General features: G+C 46.9%; 1 protein-coding gene across 1 annotated transcript in view; it reads right to left on the bottom strand.

Moving 5' to 3' along the window:
• The window catches only part of DOCK2 (dedicator of cytokinesis 2), a 425,761-nt gene that overhangs the window by 42,233 nt on the left and 358,404 nt on the right, over window positions 1-25,124 (bottom strand). The window contains exons 34-37 of the mRNA XM_065873738.1: window positions 18,520-18,668; window positions 9,501-9,586; window positions 2,700-2,856; window positions 45-85 (exon numbers count right to left, since the gene is read on the bottom strand). Coding sequence (XP_065729810.1) covers window positions 45-85; window positions 2,700-2,856; window positions 9,501-9,586; window positions 18,520-18,668 — 433 coding nt within the window. The remainder of the gene's footprint in view (window positions 1-44; window positions 86-2,699; window positions 2,857-9,500; window positions 9,587-18,519; window positions 18,669-25,124) is intronic.

Genomic DNA, 25,124 nt, shown 5'->3' with positions numbered 1-25,124 from the left:
AGAGTGACACAGCAGGTCTGGGTTTTAGAAAACAAAAATCTTACCTTATGTACATCTCTTCCCGATTATTATCTTTGTAGAAATTCTAGATAAGGGAGGAAAAACAGTGATGAGGATTTTTCTTTGCAGAGCCGCAGGGGTGGAAGGCAATGTGATGAAGGTGAGAGGAGACTGCTATGTACTACCTGGGCGAGGTGGGAGCAAGAAATTTACTTTCCTGAATGCATCAAACAGCTCATTCTGCCTTGAAAGTCACTTCCCTGATCCTTAGACTATAAAGGGACAGAGGAAGTATGTCAGCCAACACATCGGGGGGTGCAATCCAGCTATTGGCTGCACTGAGGGATGCCAAGATTGAGGCCGTTTACTTTGACGAAGTCTACTATGAAAGGCAGCCCAGCTTGATCTTTGAAAGCCCAGACCGTGCACTCAGGCAGAACTGAGTTGGAATCAGAGTAATAGCAATAGAGTAATAGTAATCACAACAGATCCCAGTGATGACAACAGATCATAACTTCTGATAGTGCAGAACTCTCAGAAGTTATGCTGAGATTCCACAGTCAAAAACATTTAAGCCTGGCAATACCTATTCCAGCTCAGGGCTCATGTAGACCAGTAGTTGTCCTGGAATCCTGTGCATTTTAAAACAAGTCCTTACAGATTTTGAGCCAGGAGGTCGGGACCCCATCCTTGAGGCACACTTTGAGAAAACCCAGGTTTAATTCAATGCATCCATGTGCACCTGAGGCTCCGAGAGGGCGAGGTGATGTGTTCCAGCTGTTGCAGAGCATAGTCAGTGGGTGGCAGAGCCATACTAGACCTCCAGACACACCCACCCCATCCTCTTCTTCTCCCTGATACCATGTTTAAGCCACACACCAAAATCTAGCAGAGTCTAACTGCTTATAGACCTGCCTGTCCCAACTTTCTCCCAGGTCAGATTCTGACAGTTGAAGGTCAGTTTCTTCAACCAACTTCTACCTCTCCAGAGAGAGAAACTGCTAAACTCCTGGAAAACCCCTCTTCCTGGTGCTCTTTATGTAAATTGGGCCTTGTGGAGTCATTAGCAATGAATTCCTTTCTGCTGTAATCAGGAGTTTTAAACCCCCCTTAGCATTTCAGAAAATCAATGGCAATATCTGGGCTGTTTAAAAAGAGTCCACTTAGGGAACCTAGAAAAATGGTACAGATGAACCGGTTTGCAGGGCAGACATTGAGGAGACACAGATGTAGAGAACAAACGTACGGACACCAAGCGGGGAAAGTGGCAGGGGTTGTTGGTGGTGGTGTGATGAATTGGGAGATTGGGATTGACATGTATACACTAATATGTATAAAATGGATCACTAATGAGAACCTGCTGTATAAAAAAATAAAATTCAAAAAAATAAATAATAATACACTTTAACATAATGTTGCTGAATTGTAATGACTTCAGCATTCATTACAGATATGTTAGTCATTTTCAAATCACTTAAGAGGAAGTGTATTTTAACTATAGAATTAAAAAATAAAAGAGTCCACTTAGGGTAAACAGAAGACACACAACAGAACTATGGGGACAGGATTTATATTTCTGGAACACTGGCAATGGCAGGGGGGATTGATGTGATAGATGCCACATGGTCTTTTGGTCAACTTTATTCATTTTAACCACTTTAGGGTGGGCTGGCATGGTGAGTATGAAGCACTGTGGCTGCTACTAGCTGTCTCATAACCACATCACAGTACATCTGAAGGGAGACTATTTGGGAGCTGGCCAATGGCAGGTCGTGTGGCACAGGGGTGAAGAGTCTGGGTTTGGGACTAGCTGCTCTGGTTAGCCTATCCCATAGTAATTTTCTATAAATACTAGTTATCAGTATTACTTCGTTCTGTAAGAGAAGGAAACAAACACACAGTGAGCATTTAACCATGGGTCAGGACTGCGCAACCTATGAAATAGGTACTATTATTTTCACCATGGAACAGATAAGAAAACTAAACCTTCAGAAAACTTTCTTGACTTGTGTAGTCTATTAATTATCAGAGGTAGGATGAGAACCCATAGCCTATATGACTCTAAAACTCATACTCTTAACTTCTTTATACTGCCACCTTCCTTCTTTGTGTGTTAAATGCTAAAGGAAATACTGTCATCCCCTGACAGCTGCAGGGGATTGGTCCCAGGACCCCCACAGACACCAAAGTCTGAGAATGCTCAAGTGCCTTAAATACAATGGCGTAGAATTTGCATATAACCTACGCACATCCATATACTTTAAATCACCTCTAGATTACTTATAATTACTTAAACAATGTAAATGCTATGTAAAGAGCTGTAAATCCAATGTAAATGCTATGTAAATAGTGGCCAGCATGAGGCAAATTCAAGCTTTGCTTTTTGGAACTTTGTGGAATTTTTTTTCCTGATTATTTTCAATCTCTAGTTGGATCAGCAAATGCCGAACCCCTGGATAGGGAGAGCCAACTATAGTCATTCCCATTTAATATGTATGATAAACTGAGGCACAGGGAACGTGAAATGACTGACTTCAAGACGCAGAGCTAGCGGATGTCAGGGCAAGGACACTCTCACGTTTGTCCGACTTCTAAAGCCCTTAGTGCTGCTTCCCTATCCAGAGCCATAGTGGAACCTAAAGCCAGACCTGCTCCCAAGACTCCGATCTGACCCAAAATGGGGAGAGCCGCGCACATACCAGCAGGTTCACAGTGCAGCTCATGCGGTTGTCTTTGCTCTCGTCCGTCATCACGCCCCGGTAATCCAGCAGCTTCTCCAGGAGGCCTTTGACCAGGTTCACAAAGTTCTCCACGGACTTGGAGATAGTTGGGTGTTCTGCAGCACACTCCATCAGGCTGCGGCAAAGACGGGAGGGCTGTGAGCTCGAGGCCAAGGGAGAAAGACCGTGCTCGGGGTCGGGGGTTGGGGGCGGGGCGGCGAGTCGGGGGCGGGGCTCGGGAAGGGTGGAGAACAAGCCAAACAAACCGGTGTATCCAAGTTCCCCTGGTTCATTGGCTCATTTTGTTCCTTTATTCAATCACTTAACTCATTTATACACTTATTTGCCCATATGGTGTAGAAAGTAACTTTTTCCCCACCATCAAAATGAGAAAAAATAAAGATAAATTTCTAGTGCAGGCAATGGTGTGAAGAAATGGCCACCTTTACAGACCCCACATTGGGAGTAAATCAGTACAACTTTTTGGGGCAGCGATTTTCACAATATCTGTAAAAATTGTAAAAGTACATATCCTTTGATCCAATAATTCTACTTTGGGGAATCTATTTTACAGAGATAATCCCAGAAGTATGTAAGGATATATTTACAGTAGGTACAAATTGTGTCTAATAGTGAAATAGTTAGAACTAAATAGTTAGAACTATCTTAAATGTCCATTTTGCATATTCACAAAATGTGACTCTATGAAGTCATTAAAAAGTATGAGATCAATGTTCTGAAACAAAAAGCTCTGTAAAAAATGTATAGTTGAGAAAAGTGAGTCTCAGAACAATACTTATGTTCTATTTAACCAACTCACAAAGAACCTACCACGTCCCAGGCATTATTCTAAACGTCTTACAAATTTTACCTCATTTAATCTCCCATCACAGTCTTATGAAATAAGATGTTTGCAGATGGGGAAATTAATGCACAGAGAGGTCAACTAACTTGTCCAAGGTCACACAGTTGGTAAATAACAACAGTCTGGCTCCAGCATATGCTCTCAACCACCAAATGCTATATGTGAGTGAAAGTTCATGTTTACTTTTTAAAATTTTTATTTATTTATTTATTTTTGGCAGTGTTGGGTCTTCATTGCTGCACGCGGGCTTTCTCCAGTTGTGGCGAGCAGGGGCTTCTCTTGTTGTGGAGCACAGGCTCTAGGCGAGCAGGCTTCAGTAGCTGTGGCTCGCGGGCTCTAGAGCACAGGCTCAGTAGTTGCTCCATGGCATGTGGGATCTTCCCAGACCAAGGATCGAACCCGTGTCCCCTGCATTGGCAGGCGGATTCTTAACCACTGCACCGCCAGGGAAGCCCCTGTGTGTCTACTTTTATGTGTCTCTGTGTGTTTATGAATGTGACAGATATGGTCAGGAAGGATAAACACCAAACTAAATGCATGTTGCTTCTGACAAGGGGTCTAGGTGGGGGAATAGAGGAGGACAATGTTCATTTTTCAACTGAAATGTGCATATAGTATTTGAACAATTTACATTTGTTGTAATAATAATATTCTAAATTTTAAAAACAAAAATTAAAACAGTGACATTCCTTAAGTACTTATCAGTTGCTAGGCACTATTCCAGGCATTGTGTAGGGTGGGGATGGGGAGAAAGATATTAAAAAAAAAAAAAAGAAATATAAAAAGAATCATGCCTACCCTCAAGCAGCCCACAGGAGAGGTAGGGAGAGACAGATGGATTAAAATTTTGGTTAGTGACTACTTGTTAATCACTTATTCTCCACCAGACATTGTCTAATCACTTTTTCTAAAGAAATGATCACAGTCATTCTGGTAAGTAAAAATTATTCCCCTCATTTTGCAGATGAGGTAATCAAGGCCCAGAGAAGTTAAATGTCCTTCCCAGCATCATTCCGATAGTCAGTGGTGACCTTGGGAATCAAGACGATCACGGGTCAGTATTTTCCGCAGAGAAACATTGTGGTGTGCTCCCAAGCATCTTGAGTAGACAAGCATTTCCCAGGCTACGTCTGTTTCTGCCTACTCTGCCCATAGCAGTTATAGCAGTTTATAAGTCCCAAGAGCTCCTAAGAGGCGGGAGGTGAGGAAGGCAAGGACTCTGGAGGGTCATTCTGCCCAGAAGCCAAGCCATGCTGCAAGGACGCGATGTCTCAAACTGTGGCTGTGATCAGACAAATCCATCTTCGCCATGGGAGAAGCACCTGTTCCCGGCTCTCAAGGAGAGGTGGAAATTGCCCTGTGATTTAGGCCTGTCTGGCTCAGTCATCAGCTGTGCCTAACTCCTTCTAGGATGGTCACTTCCAGCCTTGCTTTCCGTCTTAATGACAATGCAATGAAACTTTGTCCCAGTGTTTGGGGTGTGATTTCTCACAGCCTCCCAGGTAGAAGGCATCTGAGGGCCTGAGCATGGCCAGACCAGTGGCTGTCTGCCCTGGTCGCATGGTAGAATCACAAGGGGAGCTTTTCCGAAGCTCAATCTCCACTCTAGGTCAATGTCTTTGTATCTTTGGGGATGGGAGCCAGGAAGCAGTATTTTATTTTTTTCAGTTCTCCAGGTGATTCCAATGTACAGCCAATATTAAGAACAATTGGCTTTGTCTGCTGCTTTGCAGACTTCAGTGTGCTTGGGAATCACCTGGGCACTGCGTTCATTGATTCTGATTCAGCAGGTTTGGGGTAAGGCCTGAGATTCTACATTTTAATAAGCTCCCAGGTGATGCTATATGGTTGGTCCTTTGAGAGGCAAGTGTTTAGAAAAACAAAGTCTTGGCTTTCTTAATCTATTTTTTAGCCATAAGGTAAGAAAAGTGCTCATATGGTCTAGGGTTGGAGAGGTAGATGGGCAGATTGGTTTGAAATCACCCATCCGTCCACCATCTATCTATCTATCTATCTGTGCACTCAACATGTACTCTTCTGGGAACTAGGGATTCAGAGATCTCAGAACTAGCAATTCACTGACCTCCAGGAGTTCACCGTCTAGCAGTGGAAGTGGATATAGAAATAAAAACTAACTGTAATACATGATACTATCATTTATTGAGTACCTGTGTTCCAGATGTTGTGCTAAGCTGGTTTTACTGATTATCTTGTTTAACACTCACATAATCTTCTTGAGGTAGGCATTGTTATCACCCTCAATTTGTAGGCTAGGCTCGAGGCCCATGGGGCTGAGTTGTAATCTCCATCCTGCCAAACTGCCAAGGTCCTCTCCTTTGAGCCCAAAAATGGAATGGAAGTGGCAATGATAGAGTTAGGAGACTCTCGAAGTGATGCAATAATAGTCCCTCACTCGGTGGAAGGAGGGATGGCGGAACACTGGCCACTCCGCATCTATGCTCCTGCCTTGGTGGGGGCTGGAGGGAGCTCACACCTCCCTCCAATAGACCTGCATTCAGTATGGGAGGCCTTCAGAGGGAGAGAGCCCTGACCCACACCTTTGTCAGTGCTTATGGATCTGGACTTTTCATTTATTCCTTTAAAAACTATGTATTGTGTGCTTCTTATGACAGGTCCCCTTTCAACTGAACTGGTCTGAGGGGGATCTGGGCCCCAGAATGCACCTTCTCTGTCCCTTTCAGGCTTCCAGCCCCCATGCCACTTTTAGAAATATTCCCAGGCAGATGGAATACAGGAGGGTAGAATGTGTCTCATTACTCCATTCAGTATGGGACACTCACTTTAAGACAGATGTGGACTAATGCGAGTGGGCTCCAAGGAGAGCTCTAAGGATGGGGAGGGGCGGGATGCTGTGTAAGGCTGTGCACTGCCTGAGAGCACATGAATACTGAAATGCAGCACCACTTCATGCCCTAACCCTTGTGCCTCGATGCAGGGCTTCAGCTGCCACCAGAAGGGAAGCCCTGCTCGATTCAAAAAAACACCATCCAGTTACCAAGCCATGTGCCCACAGAACTGTGTCTGCCCAGAGTGGGCCCTATGGATCAGTGGAGGCCCTGAATGAGGGGCTGGGAAGAAGGGTTAGAGGAGCTGAGGTTCACTAGTCTGGAAGAGGAATGATAGGTAAGCTCATGGCTTCAAATAATCACATCGATATCCACCTGATCAATGATAATAATATCTACTGTTTCCAGGTTACCTACAAGGTGTCACAAACTGTGCCTAGCACTTTTCATGATGTGTCTTGTTTCTTCTCAATAAAAACTCTAGGAGTTGGGTGGTATTTTTATCCCCAATTTGCAGATAAGGAAACTGAGGCTCAGAAAGTCAAAAGGAAGGAAGGTGCAGGGACTTGGCCCCTGGATGTCCTGATGGGGTCCTGACTCTTCAGGCTGGGCTTGATTAGTTTGGCAAAAATCATCCACGCCTCTGTTTCAGGAGGAAAATAATGAGCTGTGTTTTAATTTCCTTGACCTCTAAGGACTCCTTTTATAAATAATCGCTCAGGAAGGCTTTGAAAATCCGGCTGATCATCTGAAGACTGGCCGCAGGGCCCCATCCGCTTATAAAAATGGAAACTGCCAGCGCCAGCCCTGGCCTCACTTCTGGTCGATATTTAGATGCTTCCTTTCTTGCACTTTACGAAAAACATTAACTCAGGCACAACGTCATCTCCCCACTGGACAATCAGTCTCGATACCTACCCGAGGAACCGATGAGGGGTTGCTCCGCTAGCCCAGTGGCCTTCGCTTTCTAGGTGTTTAGTGATGGCTGTGCACACTGACAGGAGGGGGCGAGGGCAGCTGGGACGGTGCTGCCTGGGACTCAACTCTGTCCACGGGGCTCTGCCCGCTGGGCAGGGGAGAGAGGGTCATTGTGAGGGTCAGAGAAAGACCTTCAGTCTGCTTTTGTTGTTAAAGTTACAATATTCCAAGAGGACTGGGGAAAGAATTCAAGATCAGATATATATCAGAGAATCATACAAATCAGGGAATCTACAATTAAGAGGGAATTTGGGGGCTTCCCTGGTGGTGCAGTGGTTGAGAGTCCGCCTGCCGATGCAGGGGACACGGGTTCGTGCCCCGGTCCGGGAAGACCCCACATGCCGCGGAGCGGCTGGGCCCGTGAGCCATGGCCGCTGAGCCTGCGCATCCGGAGCCTGTGCTCCGCAACAGGAGAGGTCACAACAGTGAGAGGCCCGCGTACCGCAAAAAAAAAAAAAAAGAGGGAATTTGGGATGTATGAGTCACATTCCTGAACCTTGGGAGAAGTCCTCACTCTTATCATGGTGTCAGAGACAGAAACTGGGAGTTAGGTGAGGGATCAAAGGACATTTCCTGAGCTTCTACCTGCTGTGTGCACATGTTTTATAGTTATTCACTCTTCAGTATAACCACAGGAGGCTTATTATCCCCATTTTACAGATGGGCACACTGAAGCCAACGATGGTGCACGATTGGTCCAAAGTCGTGCAGCTGCTAAGTGCTGGAATCAAGATGGAAATCCAGTGACTTCCTCCAACGATATACTAATGGCCAATATGCACATGAAAAGATGCTCAACGTCATTAGCCATGTAGGAAATGCAAACTGAAGTGACAATGAGATTTCATTTCACACCGATTATAGGATGGCTATAATCAGTAAGATGGATACTAACAAGTGCTCAGAAGGATGTGGAGAAATTGGAACCCTTGTACATTGCTGGTAGGAAGGTAACTGGTATAGTCACTTTGGAAAACAGTCTGATGGTTCCTCAAAAGGTTACATACAGAGTTGCCATACGACCCAGCAATTCCACTCCTAGTTATACACCCAGGAGGACTGTAAACATGTGTCCACACAAAAATGTGTATATGAACGCTCAAAGTAGCATCATTCCTGATAGCCCCAAGTGGAGACAGTCTAAAAATCCAACCGCTGATGAATGAATAAACAAAATGGGGTGTTTCCAAACAGTGAAATATTATTCGGCAATGAAAAGAAGTGAAATACTGACACGTGTTACAGCACGGGTGAACCCTGAGAACATGTCATGAGAAAGAAGCCAGTCACAAAGGACCATGTACCGTATGATTCTATTTGTATGTAATGTCCAGAATAGACACATCCATAGAAACCCCAGAGAAGGGGAGGGGATGATGGCTAAGGGGTATGGGCTTTCTTTCGGGAGGTAACAAAAATGTTCTACAATTGACCGTGGTAATGGTTGCACAGCTCTGTGAATATACTGAAAGCCATTGAACTGTACACTTTAGGTAAACTATATGGTATGTGAATTATATCTCATTGAGCTGTTAAAACAACACAGTGTCCTGAGTCCAAGGCCAGTGCTCCTGGGTGCTACCCACTGCCCACTGCCTCACCAGGCCTGTGCGCTGGAGCCCAGCAGAGCTGGGTTCAGTCCCAGCTTGTCCACTTGACTAGCTTGGCCTAGTTTCCTCGGACAAGACATTTCCCTGAGCTTTGGGGGCCACCTATGTGAAATGGGATCACACAGAGAAAATGCAACTAAATGAGACAATACAGGGAGAGCACTTAGCATGGTTTCCATAAATGTTGGTTGTGACCAATATCTGTCAAAGATTGAGAAAGAAAAAAGGAAAAGACAGCAAAAATTATTCCACAGCTAAGAGATAACAAGAGTGAACATTTTGGTGGATTATTTCCCTCTCCAACACAGCAAAGTTTCTTTTTATCTGACCCGTCCCATCGATATCAAAGAAACAGCCACTGCAGAGAGAGATGTGAGATTTCTTCCAAAAATGGAGCCTCTCCCATACCCATGAGCCTATCTCCAGGGGAGGACAGAGCCACTGGAGCCCCCTGGAGTCCTAAGCCCTCCGGCCTCGGGCCCACCTTCCCGGCTCCTCCCATGCTGGGCACTGAACTTACATTGACTCCAGCAGCTGCATGTACTGCTCGTCCCCTCGGCCCCCTTCCACCTCGTGGTCCAGCTTGAGGATGATTTCATTTTCAAACTGAAGAAGCAGGAGATGAAAAAATCAACAATAACATTAGAAGGCTGAATACTGAAATTAGTCAATTCATTTTTTTAACCAAAGCTTAGGGAGCATATATCATCTCCCAGGTTCAGTGCTGAGCACTGGGAATGCAAAATGGAACAGGATACTACATTTGCCTTTTAGCAGTTCCCGGAGAGTGGAGAAGAGCCATAGATGGTAAGTGCTGGAGCAGAGAGATGGGCATAGGAGAGAGAGAGAGGAGAGTCTACAGGGAAGGCTCACAGCCCATGTCATTTGACCTTGTTCTCAAGTTTATCTTGAAATTTTGCAGGAGAATGGAAAGAGAAAGGGCATTCCTAGCAGAGGGTATAACATGTGCAAAGGCACTGAGGGATGTGACAGAGCACTGATCTTCAGGGAACGGCATGTTGTCATGAACAGCTATTATTTCTGCCTGCCTAGCATTCCTTTCTCTATACTTTGGTAATCACATCAACCCTAATTTCAGTTTGTGAGACTCAGGTGGGCTGACCATACCTCCCTAGCTCTAGGTGTGGGTACATGACACAGGCCAAGCTCCTGATCAGTATCTTTCATTATCCAGATCCTACAATGAAGGCCCAGATCAAGCCAGTGAGACTGAAATCTGAGGTTTTGTTGACACTCTTAGGAAAAAGCAGTCTTTCTGCTTAACTTGAAGATGGAAGGTTTTAAGCCCGGGGCTGCTGGAGAGGACCACAATGAAAGAGGCTGCCTGAGAATGACACCAATGTAGTGGAAAGCAGAGAGGAAGGGATGGAGAGAGACTGAAACCTGGTGCCATTTTTGAGGTCCTGAATCCAGCCATAACTGAAGCTGTCATATTTATATGAATTAATGCCTCAGAGAGTCAAGTCTGGTGACAACTGTAATGGTCAGAGATCAGACTAGCTAAGTGACCTGAAAGTAAGTATGCACCTACACAGCAAATCTTGTAGCACTGAAGCCAGAGAGTATTTTGTCTTCCTACTTTCAATGTCAAGAAGCACTTCACCCAGTTGAGTTCAACATTCTGAAGAGCCATTTGTTGACTCTCTTACATGGCTGTAATGCACAAATGGCTTGTATACTGTTTTAATATCATGCCTTGATGAGTCCATCCAAATCATGCAGTCCACCCATCTCCCTTCTTACCAGTAGATAAGAAACTGGCACTTAGAGAAGGGAGGGAGGTTCTTGGCAAAGCTCAACAAGGTCCAGGGAGCCCTTGGGCGCTCCTGGATCCTAACTCAGCCCCTTTACCCTCAGTCCTCACAATAACTCCATGAGGTCTGGAAGTCAAGGATCACCTTTAAATGCTATAATGCACGAAAAACAGCCAGCCCCTGCTTAGCACCACCCTCAGTAAGTGTCAGTTATTATTAGAGATGAAACAGAGGCCCAGAGAGTTTAAGTGGCTTGTCTGAAGTCTCAGATGAATGGCAGAGACATTCTGGCAGGCTCTTTCCAGTGCACAAAGGATCAAGCCCAGTCGAGTTGGCTGGAATCTTTCGGTGATGGAAGGCAGAGACCAGATTCACTTTCCCTCTGCTTCACATATCATCTGTGGGGCCGTTGTTCCCTCACGTTTGTGGGCTAAGGGCCAAAGGTAAGGACCAGAAGCTTGTGCTGAGAGAGAATTTCCTGTGAGTTTCCACGGTTCAGGAAGATTTATGGAAGGAGATACACAGGCCTGGAAAGATGGGTAGGATTGTGATAAATAGGAAAAGGAAAGGCATTCTATGTGTGTGTGTGTCGGGGGGGTGGATGGACTGAGCAAAGGTGTGGAGCTTGGAATGTGGAGAAAAATGAGGAGAGCGTTCAGCTGGAGCAGAGAGTTCAAGCAAGAAAGGATGGAAATCAGAACGGAGACCTAGACAGAGGCCAATATGGCGAGGGTCTGGGCTGCCACTCTACACGTGAATCATGCCCCTTACATGATGCATTTTGTTAAACATGTCAAGCGTCATCCAAAGTCGGGGACTGGGGGCTAGCATGATTAGACATGTGTACTGTGTCAAGCCTAGGGCAGGAAGAAATAGAGCCAAGGGACTACAAGAGTAGGTGCTGACGTTAGGCCACGGTTGGGGGAAATAAGCACTGGCTTTAAATGTCTCCTCCATCCCCTCCACCATCTTGGGAAAGCTAGTAGGTCTTTCTAATCCTCAGTGTCACAGTTTATATCAGGGCTCAGTAGACATTTTCTTTAAGGGCCAGATAGTAAATATTTTAGGCGTCGTGGGTCAGTCTCTGTCACAACGACTCACCTCTGCTGTTACAGCACCAAAACAGCCGTAGCCAATACAAAAACAAATTGGCATGACTCCAGTCCAGTAAAACTTTATTTACAAAAACAGGTGGCAGGACAGATTCGGCCTGGGGCCATAGTTTGTTGATCCTGATCAATATTATAGGAATACCAGTGGTACCTACCTCATGGGGTAGTTAGGAGGGCTGGGGAAATTTTATTTATAAAGCACTAGGGGAGTGCGTAGGCTCAAGTATGCCCTGGGTTTGTTTGCCTGTCATCTTATGATTGCTGCTAATGTTATTGTTATTACTGCTGAATGTTACTGGAAAGCAGTTCTGGGGGGAGAAAACCAGCTTTTTTGTCCAAATTGTTCAATGGTAAATGCTGGCACGATTCTTCCTCATGAGATGAACTTTCCTTTAGAGCCAAGAAGTGGATGGGCTAAATAAGCACTTGTCTCAGGGTCACAAAAGAGCCCACAGGGAGGGGAATTACAGGGTTCCAGGAATGTGCAGAGCTGATGACGCCAGCCATGCCTGAACCCTCCTCCGGAGTGGGTTAGAGAGGGAAGGCCTCAGTCAAGCATGTCCCAGGGTAGACTCTGGCCCTTTGGGCTGCTGGGGCCAGTGCTGTGCTCTGCTCACGAGTGGCTATGACCACAGGCTTTGACAACAAACAGACTTAGTTTGAGTCTTGCTCTGACTGTTTTCCCCACCATGTGATGTTGGGCAAGTTAATAAGCCTCTCGGAGGCTGAGTTTTCTCATCTATTAAATGGAAATTTAAAACAGCACCGACTTTATAGTGCTGGGGCGAGAAGTTAATGGGAAAACACATGTGAAAGGCCTGGCCTGGCGCTTAGCACATAGCAAGTGCTTCATATGTTAGCAATCATCATCGTGACATTGTTGACACTGTCCTCTTCATTAGCATCATATTACAACGGTCAAGGGAAATGGATATCATCAGCCTCATTCGTAAATCAGGAAACAGGCAAAGTGGGACCTTTGTCTTGGGTTTCAAAGGATGGAGGGGCTTGACTTAGGGTACTCCCAAGGGTCCCATGCGCTCCCAGACATACACTACGTTATGTCAGCATGACAGGCCGTACCCCCCAACACTGTCACTAAGCAGAGCTTAGGGCGCAGCTCTGGCTTCTCCAGATTAATCCCATTTCATCCACACTACGAGACTGCATCACATCACTGACTCCTTCCCCAACCCCTGCAAGAGGGATATTTGTTAAGGAGCATCCTCAGGTTACTTTCACGAAAGTCACATGCCGCAGGGCCCAGGAGCCATCTTAAACACTCAGGAAAACGGGGGTGAGCTCTAGGAGTCCAGACCTCCTGCTGCAGCAGAATGACATCACGTGGGCCTCACATTTGCATCATGCCTTCCCTGCACTGTTTCCTCTGCCTCTCTTGACTGCTTTAGAACCTCTTGGCTATTTTCATCATCTTGTTTGCCTAGAACATTTCTTTGATAGGAGCCGGGCCCCTCCGAAGTGTGAAATTTAGGGGTCAAGAGCTCTTCCTCAGCTACCTTCAAAGGTAAAGTGCTGGGCTTCCCTGGTGGCGCAGTGGTTGAGAATCTGCCTGCCAACGCAGGGGACATGGGTTCGAGCCCTGGTCTGGGAAGATCCCACATGCCGCGGAGCAGCTGGCCCCATGAGCCACAATTACTGAGCCTGCGTGTCTGGAGCCTGTGCTCCGCAACAAGAGAGGCCGCGATAGTGAGAGGCCCACGTACCGCGATGAGGAGTGGCCCCCACTTGCCGCAACTAGAGAAAGCCCTCACACAGAAACGAAGACCCAATACAGTCAAAAATAAAATAAATAAATAAATTTAAAAATTTTAAAAAAAGGCAAAATTCCTTTAAAAAATAAAAAAGGTAAAGTGCTGACTATGACACGGGAGGGGGCAGAGATAGTGTGACAGGCCAGGATGGCAGAGAGATAACAAAGATGAAACTGGCACCAGTAAGTCAGCCTGTGGTCTCCTTTGTTAACTAAATGCTGGTTGTCCTGGGGTGGGTGGAAGCCGACATGGGAGGAAGCTGGAGGAGATAGTGTCATGTGAGGAGGGATGCCGATGCAAGTTGGTGCAGCTTCCTAATTTTCTTTGAGTTATCTCATCTCTTCCTGTTTCATTTCATCACCCATGGAGCTTGAGTTTGGGAACCTATGATGGTATTATAATACACATTTTATGGATGAAAAACTGAGACTGAGAAAGGTTAAATAACCTACCCAAATTTATTCAGCTCATAAGCAGCAAGTCTATCTGACTCCAAAGCACAGTGTCCAGAAGACAGTAGGTGCTCAGTACATATTTAGTGAATTGATTTGCACTTTTCCACATTATGTTCTAAGCCATTTGAATCACCAATCCACTCCATGCCAACACTCAGTCTCAGTGGAATCTGCCAAACTGATATCTTTGTCCATTAATTCATTCAACAAGCAATTATTGAGTTCCTGCTGTGTTCCAGGCACTGTTTTAAGTGCTGCTGTCAAATGCTATTATCTCTTCCTTCTCTGAGAAAGGGATTCTCTCTGGATCTCCTGCCTGCTGAGAGCTGAGACCCTCCTGCTGATTAGTACCTAATCCTGTTCTACAATCTGCCTCATAGGTAACCCCCCTACTTCCTCTCTACATCCCAGGACCTCCATTCCTTCCCACCAACATCATCTAGAAAGCCCACAGTCCCTCCCTCCACAAAGACTTGGCCAGCAAGACAGCTGGTCTACCCAGCCTCCTATGGGGTTACTCAGGCAGTGGTCAGCCACCCTCATTATCCTACATTATAAAAACATTTACTGGAATGTTCCTCTCTGTACCAAGGCAGTGGTGGGATGGAGGTCTAAATGCCTCCATTCATACTGAGAACGTTGACATGGTTCACGTCACATTCACGTCAGGCACTTGACAGGTGCTGGGAGTTCAGGCCTGAGGGAACCGCTTTGGCCCTCAAAGAGGAGCTCACAGTCTTGTGATGGAGGCAGACCTATGAGCAGGTTGTCATGCTATGGGGCGCAGGTGACATGCCTGAGCTCCACGCAGGTAGGACTAGATGCATTTCACTTTAACTGGGGCATGGCCACGCCAGCCACAGCGCGGCCAACTCAAGGCCCCTCTTGCTGTCCACAGCCCCACCACGGGAATCATGGAGTGTACCAGGGACATGAAATCCAGTCCCAGTTAAAGACAGAGACGGTCTGGGGTGAAGTGATGTACTCCTGAGGGGTAACGGCTGTCAGTCAAATGCATCGGGCATTTAATTGGGGCTAGAGGGGGAGGGAGGGAAATCTGGCGATGAGGTTGCATAAGAAACTTATAGCAGAGAGACTGCCCTGGAGCTTCCTTCTCCCCGCCCCAGCCACTCAGAGTCGACCCTCTTCCTGTCCCAGTTCTGTCCATGCTCGTCCTGCTGGAACAAATCGTGGTCTCTTGTATCCAGATGCTCCACTGCCCCGAGAAGCAGGAAAGGCTTTCCCAGAATGTGAGGTCTCAGCCGAAGGAGGACTAGGATTCTTCAGGCGAAGAAATCAAAGGAAGAGCCCAGCAAAGGGATGACAGCAAAGGAACTACAAGACATTGGGTATCAGGCCAGAGGGCCCGGTGTGAGCCAGGAGCAAAGGCCCTGCTAAGTTCTCCTGTGAGCTCTGCTATTTCCATTAAAACCCACATTTTAGAAAGGGAACCCTGTCGTCTTCTGGGCATGTGGTTCTTCCCTTATCTCATCGTTTGGCATCGTGCACTAATACCAGCTTGCACACGAGGCCTGCTGGGTCTCAAACCCCAGTTCTGCGGTTCATTCTGGATCTGGCCATCAGGGCAGCTTGGGGCTCATGGGGGCCATGCTTCCTCCCTTTCCTGGGGACACCGTCCATGGCTGCTTACTCCGAACCAAGCGGTAACACCTGGGTCTGCTCATCCCACAACTGGGCTCCCACCAAGCATGCAGCTTGCGTTCACGTGGGAAGCTGCCGCATTAGTCAGCCTGACTGTCCCATCCCTTTTGATAAGGTAGCAATGAAGAGAAGCAACTGGGGAAGGAGCTGACGATGAACACATGCCTGGAGCGAGGAGCCCGGGGATGACCCCATTCATGGGGAATAGGTGGGTGCATGCCACAGGGATGCCTCAATAAGGGAATCCATTAGGGCAGGAAAATCACACAACAGGCAAGCCTCGGAAGACATGAGGCTACCAAACACAACTGTCAGGTTGTAATCCAGAAAGGACCTGGGTGCGCTTCTCCTTCGGACATTGTATACCATCAGTACTGGGAGTGTATCTTTTGCACACCTGCTCCCAGGACATCTTCTGAGCCAGCTGGTGCCCATACCACTGCGGGAAGTGCTGGCCTGAGGGGAAGCACGATGCCCTTCATCCCATGTACTGTGCCCTTCACAGGTTCCCAAGCTTCACAGACTTTTCCTCCCCCTTAAAAGGCAGCAGATTCCAGACAACCATCAAACACTCGATCCAGGGCTGCGGCTTCTACTCCCCCACCCCAGCTGGTTGGATATGGTGTCTTTCTCCATCTGAACTCCTCACCTGATTTCTTTACAGGCTCCTTGCAGGGGGGCAGCTGGTCACCAGCCTTCCTGGGACTAGAGAGCTCCCACCAGTCCCTGGGCGGGGAGCACACCCGCACACCCTCTCACACTGAGATCATCACAGCTAACTAGTCTCTTTCCTCTTAGAACCACCTTTTCCAAAGTGATTGGCACATCCAATAGATGTTTCTTCAAGAAATAAATTTGAGAAATTCAACAGGTCTGTTTACTGTGGAACAGCTCAGTGCCTTGGCTACTGAGTTAGTGTGTACTGGAAGTCTCCAACAGGGGTTATGGCACGCAGGGGCTTCCCAAGGTATTTAACCTCGAAACCCTCTTCCATAGAGCATCTGGTGGGATTAGAGCTCCACGGAACATTTTTTGAGAAGGCACTGCTCGAAAGGATGCCACTCGTTCTTTCATTCAGCCAGCACTTACTGCGATGAGGCCAGTGGCTGGACGGTGCGGTGGGCACAGCCTGGGCTTGAGATTGTAGTGATCTGTGTATTGCAACCTCTGCTCTGCCTCTTTCTTGATGTGTGACTTCACCTCTCTAAGCCTCAGCACTTCCATCTTAAAATTGGGTGGTAATGCTGCCTACCTCACAGGGTTGTAATAAAAAGTTCATCCCATGAACTACTGTACGGAAGTTATTTACAGTGCTTGATACAGAGTAAACGCCCGGTTAATGGCAGTCATTGTCACCATCATCATCATCACTTTTATGACATGAAGATGAGGAAGATGCAGAAATGAGTTTAGTGCAAGGCAGTGTATAATAAGGATACCTCAGACAGCTGGAGTGACATAGAAATAGAGGGCAAAGATCTCTTAAAGGATGAGCGTTGGAGTGGGCTTTGCAGGATTGGTAGGAGTGTAGACGATGTTGGCAGGAAGGACTGTGAATGTGGCAGAGAACCCGAGGAAGAGGAAACATGAAGGAGGATGCTCACCAAGGCAACGCAATTCAGGTGAGCTGGTGGGGGTGGGGGTTGGGGGTTGCCTGGAGAACAGGTGAGGGGGAGGAAGGAGTTGGAGGAAGTGGCTGGAACATTTGATGGAAGGCCAGAGCAAGGAGGGCCTGGAATGCAGGAGACAGGGTTCGGGCTTTATTTGGTGAGGATTAGAGAACCAGTGAACAATGGGAGGGTAAGGTCTGCAAGGATTTTAAGGAAAAGCACTTTGGAATCTGCTGCCTTTTAGAAGGCACTTAGGTACCTGTTTTAAGGAAAACCGCTTGGCGGCCAGACGTGGTATAGAATGAGAGGCAGAAATGCGGCAAGGCCGGAGAGAGGGCACGGAGCCCAGTTAGGCGGAGCACCAGGTGAGAAGGGGGCTGAGCGGACAGGAGGGCGAGACCTGGAGGTACCGCTAAGGCAAACTTGGCAGGACTTAGACACACCTTCCTAAACTGGGAGTGACGACTGAATGTTGCCAGGAACCTGTGTGGAAACCTGTGCTCATTCCACTGGCAGAAGCATCTGGAGTGACTGGGCCCAGAAAATGGTCCTTATCCTTCCAGTTTGACGGGATTTTCAATGCTTGGTCAGTGGCCCTCGCGTTTGACACAGGTGGCTCACTCCCTACATGCTGGGGAAAGCCTCCCATTCCATCCCCGCGGCAGATCTGCGGGGCCTCCCTACGTATGGGCCTTGGGCTCTACTTGCTGTCAACCCTGACGCATGGCCAAGTCTGACACTTGGCGGGGTAGGCTCTCTCTCAGCTATTCAGATCTTCCGAGTCATCCCAGAAGCAGAAGTGCTGGACAGAGGTGGGTGTCCCGTTGGGGCAGGTGGGAGGGAGGGGGCCTTTGGACACACCTTGAGGGGGCTCTTCGGTACAGAAATAGAATCCTTACTATTTCCTGTTGAGAAAGGGTCCACGCTGATACACAGCAAGAAAGTGCATTTTAATCTCGGCCTCAGGCAGGAAAGTGTGATAGAATACTGACCAAATCCGATCTGCCAGCTCATTCAGGGTACAAGAATAAAAGTCCCCAGCCTACCGTCAAGCCTCTGAATGAAGTCCAGGCAGACGGAACAAGGATATCATTATGGAAAAATGGGCTGAGGATTAGGGATGCTGGCATGAGTTTCCAGCCTCATTTTTTACCTTTTTGAAATCCCCACTCCTTTGATATTCACAGAGCATCATGTCGAAGAAGATTGGGATGGTGGCTTTCCGGAGCTCAGCCTCAGGGATAAGTGTCATCTCTAATATAGGTCCCACCATGCCTGGGATGAAGCAGATTTTGTTCTGGCCTGAAAGAGAAGAGGGACATGGACCCATGAGACAGTTTTCATGATGCACAGGTTCTCAGACCATGCCTGGGGAAAGAAAAAAAGGGAGGCAAAATTGTAAAAGCAATAGTTAACACTGATACAGTTGTTTACCGGGATCCAGGCACCATTTTGGACACTTTACGTACATCCACTCTTGTAAGAGACGTGTGCATCTTCCAAAACAAGCTCTGTTGTTAAGGATAATAACCCAGGCGTGTGGAAAGCACGTCGCTGTTTATAAGGGTTTTCACCTGCATCATCTCCTTTGCAAATAGGGCCCTGACGGAATATGCTAGTGATGGCAAATCAGAGGGATACTTGAAATTATGTCTGTCTGCAACACAAGCCGTGTTTCTGAGATTTGGAAAACATGCTTTTACCAACTGTTTCATGAAAACAAGAAAAGCAAACTTTGCTGCCAAGAACCTGCTATAAAAGTATGGTCAGTGTAATAGCGGGAATTAAAACATCGCTTACGGTCAGATAAACTACAAGTTCTTGTTTCTTCAGCCTCATTTCAAGACATTCCTGCGTCCCCTCCCCTGGCTCTTGGCATTCTTGCCACACTGGCCTGGTTCCACTGTCACAAGCTCACCTTGTTTCTTCACTGCCAGACCCGTGCACACACGGCTCCTTTGTTGGTAATATTTTCCCCTGCCTTTTCCCCAACATCTGCCCATTACCACCTGGCTTCTCATGGATGGATAGGCTGAGAAAAGCCCTACTGCATGCCCACCCCACTGCCAGCTACGTCAGATACTGCACTGGTTGGTGGTCTGTCTTCTTAGTCAACTTGGCAATGATGGCTTCATTTGATAAATGTCTGCCTCCCCCACAGAGAGCTTTGTGGGAGTAGAGATCATGTCTGTTCTTATTGTTGTATCTGCAGCACTGAGCATAGAACACATTAGATCCTCAGTAAATGTCTGCTGAATGAGGAAATAAATTTGTCTAGCTCCTACACTCACTGGCTATGTGACTTGGATATGTGTCTTATAAAAATGCAATCACAATGCCCACCTGTTGAGAAGACCATGTGAAAATATGTCTGTGTATACTTAGCCCAGAGCCCGGGAGAATCAGCACCGAGAGGGAGGGGTAGTGTGGCCCAGTGGTTAAGGGCACTGATTCTGGATGTAGATTGCCCGAATTATGTAAATGGATTCTGCCATCAACTAGCTATGTGATGTTGGGCAAGTTGACGCCTTGAGGCCTCCGTGTCCTCCTCTGTAACGGGAGAGAATAACAGCATTTATTTCATAGGGTTGTTGTGAAGAATAAATGAATTATTATTTATCAAGCACCCTGGACGGTGCTTGGCACGTGGCACACTTCAAATAGTGTTAGCTATTGCTGCTGTCACGTTTGGCCAAAACGAACCGTGAAGGGCAGCCTTGTTGAGCAGGACGGATCAGACTCCTCAGAATACACACATTAGATGTGGCAGTGGAGGGGAAAAGAGAGGGGCACTTAAGAGTTGCGGGGATTTCCTAGGCAGCATGGGCAAGGCTATCCCAGCAACCCTATCACTGAGCTGACACCCAGGTGTTTCATCAGCAGCCGCGTCTTTCTTTTCCTGAGTTTCAGAACCTAAGAAGCCCATCCTGGTTTTCCCCATTGTCAGGATGCACACTGGTGGTCTCCGCCTCGGGGAGAGAGCTCCTGGGGTGCAGAAACTCAGGCGGTACGGTGCACAGCCTGGCGCCGCGGCTTTCGAATAAAGCTGAGAAAAGGAGCCAAGCGGGAAGGCGGCAAGAAAATGAATTTTAATTCAGCCTAAATGAGGCTTAAGGTTGGAGTGAGTATTTCCCCAGAATTCGGATAAAAAAGGCATCATCCTCGGAATATCTTCGGCTAGTGAGAATGAAATGATGACGGCTGGCAGAGAGCTGAGTGAGACATAAAGACACTTAACCAGGATATCAGCTTCATTATAGGATGTATTTGGATTGTCCTTCACATTGATCCAAACAGAAAAAAAGGGGAAAAAAAAAACGAGCTTTCCTGAAGGTTTATAGTAACTGCTAATCTAGGTTTCTGATTTAGTCCTTCAAGATCCTTTAAACCCTCAGTGGAGTTTTAAAATTCAAAGTCGACTGCAATAATAAGTAGAGGGTAAATGAGAAACTGTCAGATAAGCCACATGGAATGGAGAAATTGCTTATACAACAAAGGCCTTTAGAATACTGGAGGGCATTGGGTCTGATAAGGATAGATTTAAGATGGTTTAAAATAAAGAGTGGACATGCCATAGACCAGGGACTTCTTAGACACTTTGGACCTGCATTCAGTGGAAGAGATGTTTGGAAGAATAGGGAAAGAGGAGAGAAAGATGCTGCTCCCTAAAGGCAGTGTGATTTCAACGGCACTTACAATGCTCCAGAAAGAAAGTTTATTCATTTACATCAAAAATGGAATTTCAGCGCATTGGATTTCGTGTTCAAGTAATCTGAATGTGTGCCTTTATAATCATAGATGCCCACACATGCACACAAACACGGAGAACATATTTGTGGCTAAGTGAATGCAAACTCATTTGGGAAAAAAAAAAAAAAAATTCCTCATTCGAGGGACACGTCTGCTGCTGTTTTCAAAAAAAGGGAAGGAAGGGAATGGGCGAGAGGGTCTTTTTCACATAATGGAAGCTGACTCTCACTGGGAACAGATACAAAGTGCCTATAAGCCAGCAGGATAAATCCAAATGCCGAGTTACACAGGCTTCAGGAAAGGATCTGGTGGTAATGAGAGCACAGGGAAGAGCTTAGGTGTGCGGGTGGAAAGCAGTCCCCTGTGCTCTCCGGCCTCAGTTTCCAGTCTGTGCGATGGCCTTGTCTATAACACCTCTCAGGAAGAGACCGTGAGATTGCAGGCCAAGGGTTTGAGGGCACTAAGAAGGCGACCTGGCAAAAAAGAAACAAAGAAAGAAAAAAGGAAAAAGGAAGGGAGGAGACAATCCCATGAACCAGGCTGAGAATGAAAGGTGGGCAAGTCGCTCACCTCAGGGGGCTGACAGGGCACCAGGGGCACTCGAGCTGAGAGCGTGAGGCCCTGCCAGGGCTGGCACAGACCCTGAAATGAATGGGATGAGGGCAAGTTACCACCCCCTGGATTTCAGCGTCCCGCAAGCCTCTTGGGGACTCTGAAATAAAGCCGGGCTGCTCAGGAAAGACCACTCATTCACTTCAAAAGAGGAAGAAAGAACACAGATCTCTGCTCCACCTTCCCAGGCTTGGAAAAATCTCCCTCCCAGCACTGCTCTAAGACAGGCGGTTGTTTTTCTCCTCGTTACCCAGAACGTGCCCGGCCCCGGCTTCCCTCCGGGCCCTGTAGAATCTCTGAGCCTGATAACCTGGGTCAAGTCCCCCTACTGCCGCTCCAGGCCGTGTGACTTTGTGCCTGTCACTTAATGTCCCTGAGCCTCTGTTACCTCATCTGTTAAATGGAGATAATAATCATAATCCCTGTCTGGAAGAATTGTTGAGAAGCTTAAAACAAAGGGCTTTGTACGGGGTCTGGCTCATTAGAAAGGCTCAGGAAGTGTCGGTGCTGATTTTGATGACGCTGAGCAGTACAAGCTCAGCCTAGGGTGGGTTCTGGAAAAAGCAACGTGAGAACACCGGGTCCGACCTCATGGAGCCCCATGGGGCTTTTCATGGAACTTCTCAGTCCAGTCAGTTTGTTTGTTCACCTCTAGAGTAAAGCGCTGGCATGGGAGGAAGGTCGGATTGGACGTATCTTATCTCCCATGGCTGACATTCACCACCCTCTAAACCCTTCTCTATCCTATCGAAACATGTTCTTATCTGTTCTCAAAGATGTTTGAAAAGCCCCAGTCTGATTATGTTGGTCCACAGCTTACAGTCCTTCCATGGGTCCCATTGCTTTGCAGGCCCATTTGGCCCGATGCTCCGTCTCCATACCCCAGCCTCCCTCCACTGGCTTGCCTCCTGTTCCTCCGGTTCGCCCTGCTTCCCCCTCCTCAGGCCTGCACACTGCGCCCTTCTGCCCACCATGCTCTTCCCTCCCTCTCCCTGACCCCATCACCACCCTGAATCCTATCACCACCGCCTCCACAAGTAAATCTTACTCGTTCTCTATCCAGTATGGAAGCTACTTGGTTACATGTGTCTTTGAGCACTTGAAATAAGGCTACTCCGAGCTGAGATGTGCTGTAAGTGTGAAAAAAACCCACTAGATTTCCAAGAAAAGAGTTCTGGAAAACAAACCAAAAAGAGGTAACATATCTCAGTAATGTTTTATATTGGTTACATGTTGAAATGATAACACTTTGGAATATGGGGTTCAATAAAACATATTGTTAACACGAATTCCACTGCTTTTTAAATACTTTAAAAAAAAATTTGGACACTAGAGAATTTGAATTTAGACAGGTGGCTCACATGCTAGTTCCTTAGGACAGCACTGCTTTGGAGCTCAGGGTTCTCCCCGTTCCTCAAGTCCCCCTCAGCTCACTCACTAGGCAGGAGCTCTTTACACACTCTCTGGACGCCCCCAGCTTCTGCTCTACAGCTACGTCCCCTTGCAACCATAATTAAATAGCTCTGCAATTAGTTTGTTACTATTCAGTGCAAAGTCCCTGAGGTTGGGGGCTATGTCTCTAACTACAACTGTTTTCAGTTGTAGCCTCAGCTACAGGCATAGTGCCTGGCACTTACAGGGTACTTGTCTTCATTTTCTGTCGCTGCTATTATAAATCACCACAGACGGTGGCTTAATGCAGCACAGATTAATCTTATGCTTCTGGAGGTCAGAAGTCTGAAATGGGTTTCGCTGGGCTAAGAACTCAGGGCTGAGTTCTTTCTGGAGGGTCTAAGGAGGAAATTGTTTCCTTCCCTTCTCCAGCTTCTAGAGGTCGCCCACATTCCCTGGTTCATGGCCCCTTCCTCCATCTTCAAGCCAATGGTGTTGCTTTTTCTAATCTTTCTCCGACTCCCCTGCCTCCTTTCCTGACTTATAAGGACACTGTAATTGCACTGGGTCCATGTGGATATTCCAGGATACTCTTACCATCTTCAAGATCCTTAATTACACCTAAAAAGTCTACTTTGCCATGTAAGGTCACTTATACACAGGTTCTGGGGGTTAGGACTTGGACATTTTTGGGAAGCTATTATTCTGCCTATCACAGTGCTCAATATTTGTTGTTAAATGAATCAATGAATGGGTGGATGGATGGATGCCTTTCTAATCCCATTTCCTATTTCTTCCCAGCAGCTTCTGCCCAACCCTAAGAAGCCAAGCTTGCTTAGGCTGGTTGCTCTCCTGGAATAGTTGCCCCTCCCCCGTTCCCCTCTGTTTCAGTTCTGACCACCCTGGGGTCTAATTCAAGAGCCATTTACTCAAAAGAGCCATCCTCCTCCTCCTGTTTGCCTGAACTCCTGAGTCTCCACCACACATTTCACATTAAAGAACACGCTCTTACTTTGTTCTTTAAACTCTTAGTTTGTTCTACTCTCAGAGCTGGATGGTAGGCTCTTCCAGGCAGGGCAGGGACTGTGCCTTATACTTTCCCAACTCTCCCGCCCTTCCCTGGAGCTTAGCACCAAGCTGGGCACCCCACAGATGCTTAAAAAGTAACGGTGCAGTTGCTCTCACAGCTCTGCCGGGAGTGACTTCCCCACGTGTGAGGCCATGATGCCAGCCGCTGGAATTTGTCTCACTTTCCCATGAAGACTGTTAACACAGCAGACCGGCATTAACCCAAGTGAACGTGGGATGGTTAAGTACAGTTATTTTGGCAAAACGTGCGTTGCTTCACTCTAAGCAGAAATCAAATGTTAAGATGCTACGTTATCAGGAAAAGTACATTATATTTGGCATCATCCCAGGATTCAAAGACTCAAATGGCATTAACCCTTTAGTGGCTGGGTCCTAGTACCAACATATGGTCCTTCTCTCCATAAAGACCTCCCTGCATGTACCCTGTCTCACAAAAGCACGCTCACGCTCTCTCTCACACACACACACACACAGATGTCTAGACTTTTCCCTGAATAATCTTCCAGCCTGAGATTATCTTTGCAATTAGCTATCTTATAATCACAGGGTTGCTCAAATCTCTCCTGATGAGGAAAAGATGATGATACTGACGATCATGGTGATGATGCCCTGACTGCACTGGGCATTAAAACAAAGTTTAAAACTTCACATGCATTATGATTTACTTATTATCAGCAGTCTTTGAAAAACGCAGTTGGCTATTTCATACTCTTGGAAAGTAATCTGCATGTTCTGAAACAAATTATTAGTAAGAACATTGGACTTGAGGTCAAGAGTCTGGCTCTTCTGCCTCGGCTGAGCCACTGATTTGTTGTTGACCTTGGGAATGTCCTTGTGCCTCTCTGGGCCTCAGTGACCTCACCTGTAAAATCAAGGCATTGAATTAGATGATGTATGTATCAGATAGGGATGTAG

The sequence above is a fragment of the Phocoena phocoena genome, chromosome 3 (assembly GCF_963924675.1).
Source record: "Phocoena phocoena chromosome 3, mPhoPho1.1, whole genome shotgun sequence".
Lineage (NCBI taxonomy): Eukaryota > Metazoa > Chordata > Mammalia > Artiodactyla > Phocoenidae > Phocoena > Phocoena phocoena.
The sequence above is the reverse complement of the archived record's forward strand: the minus strand, read 5'-3'. Positions and strand labels throughout refer to the sequence as shown.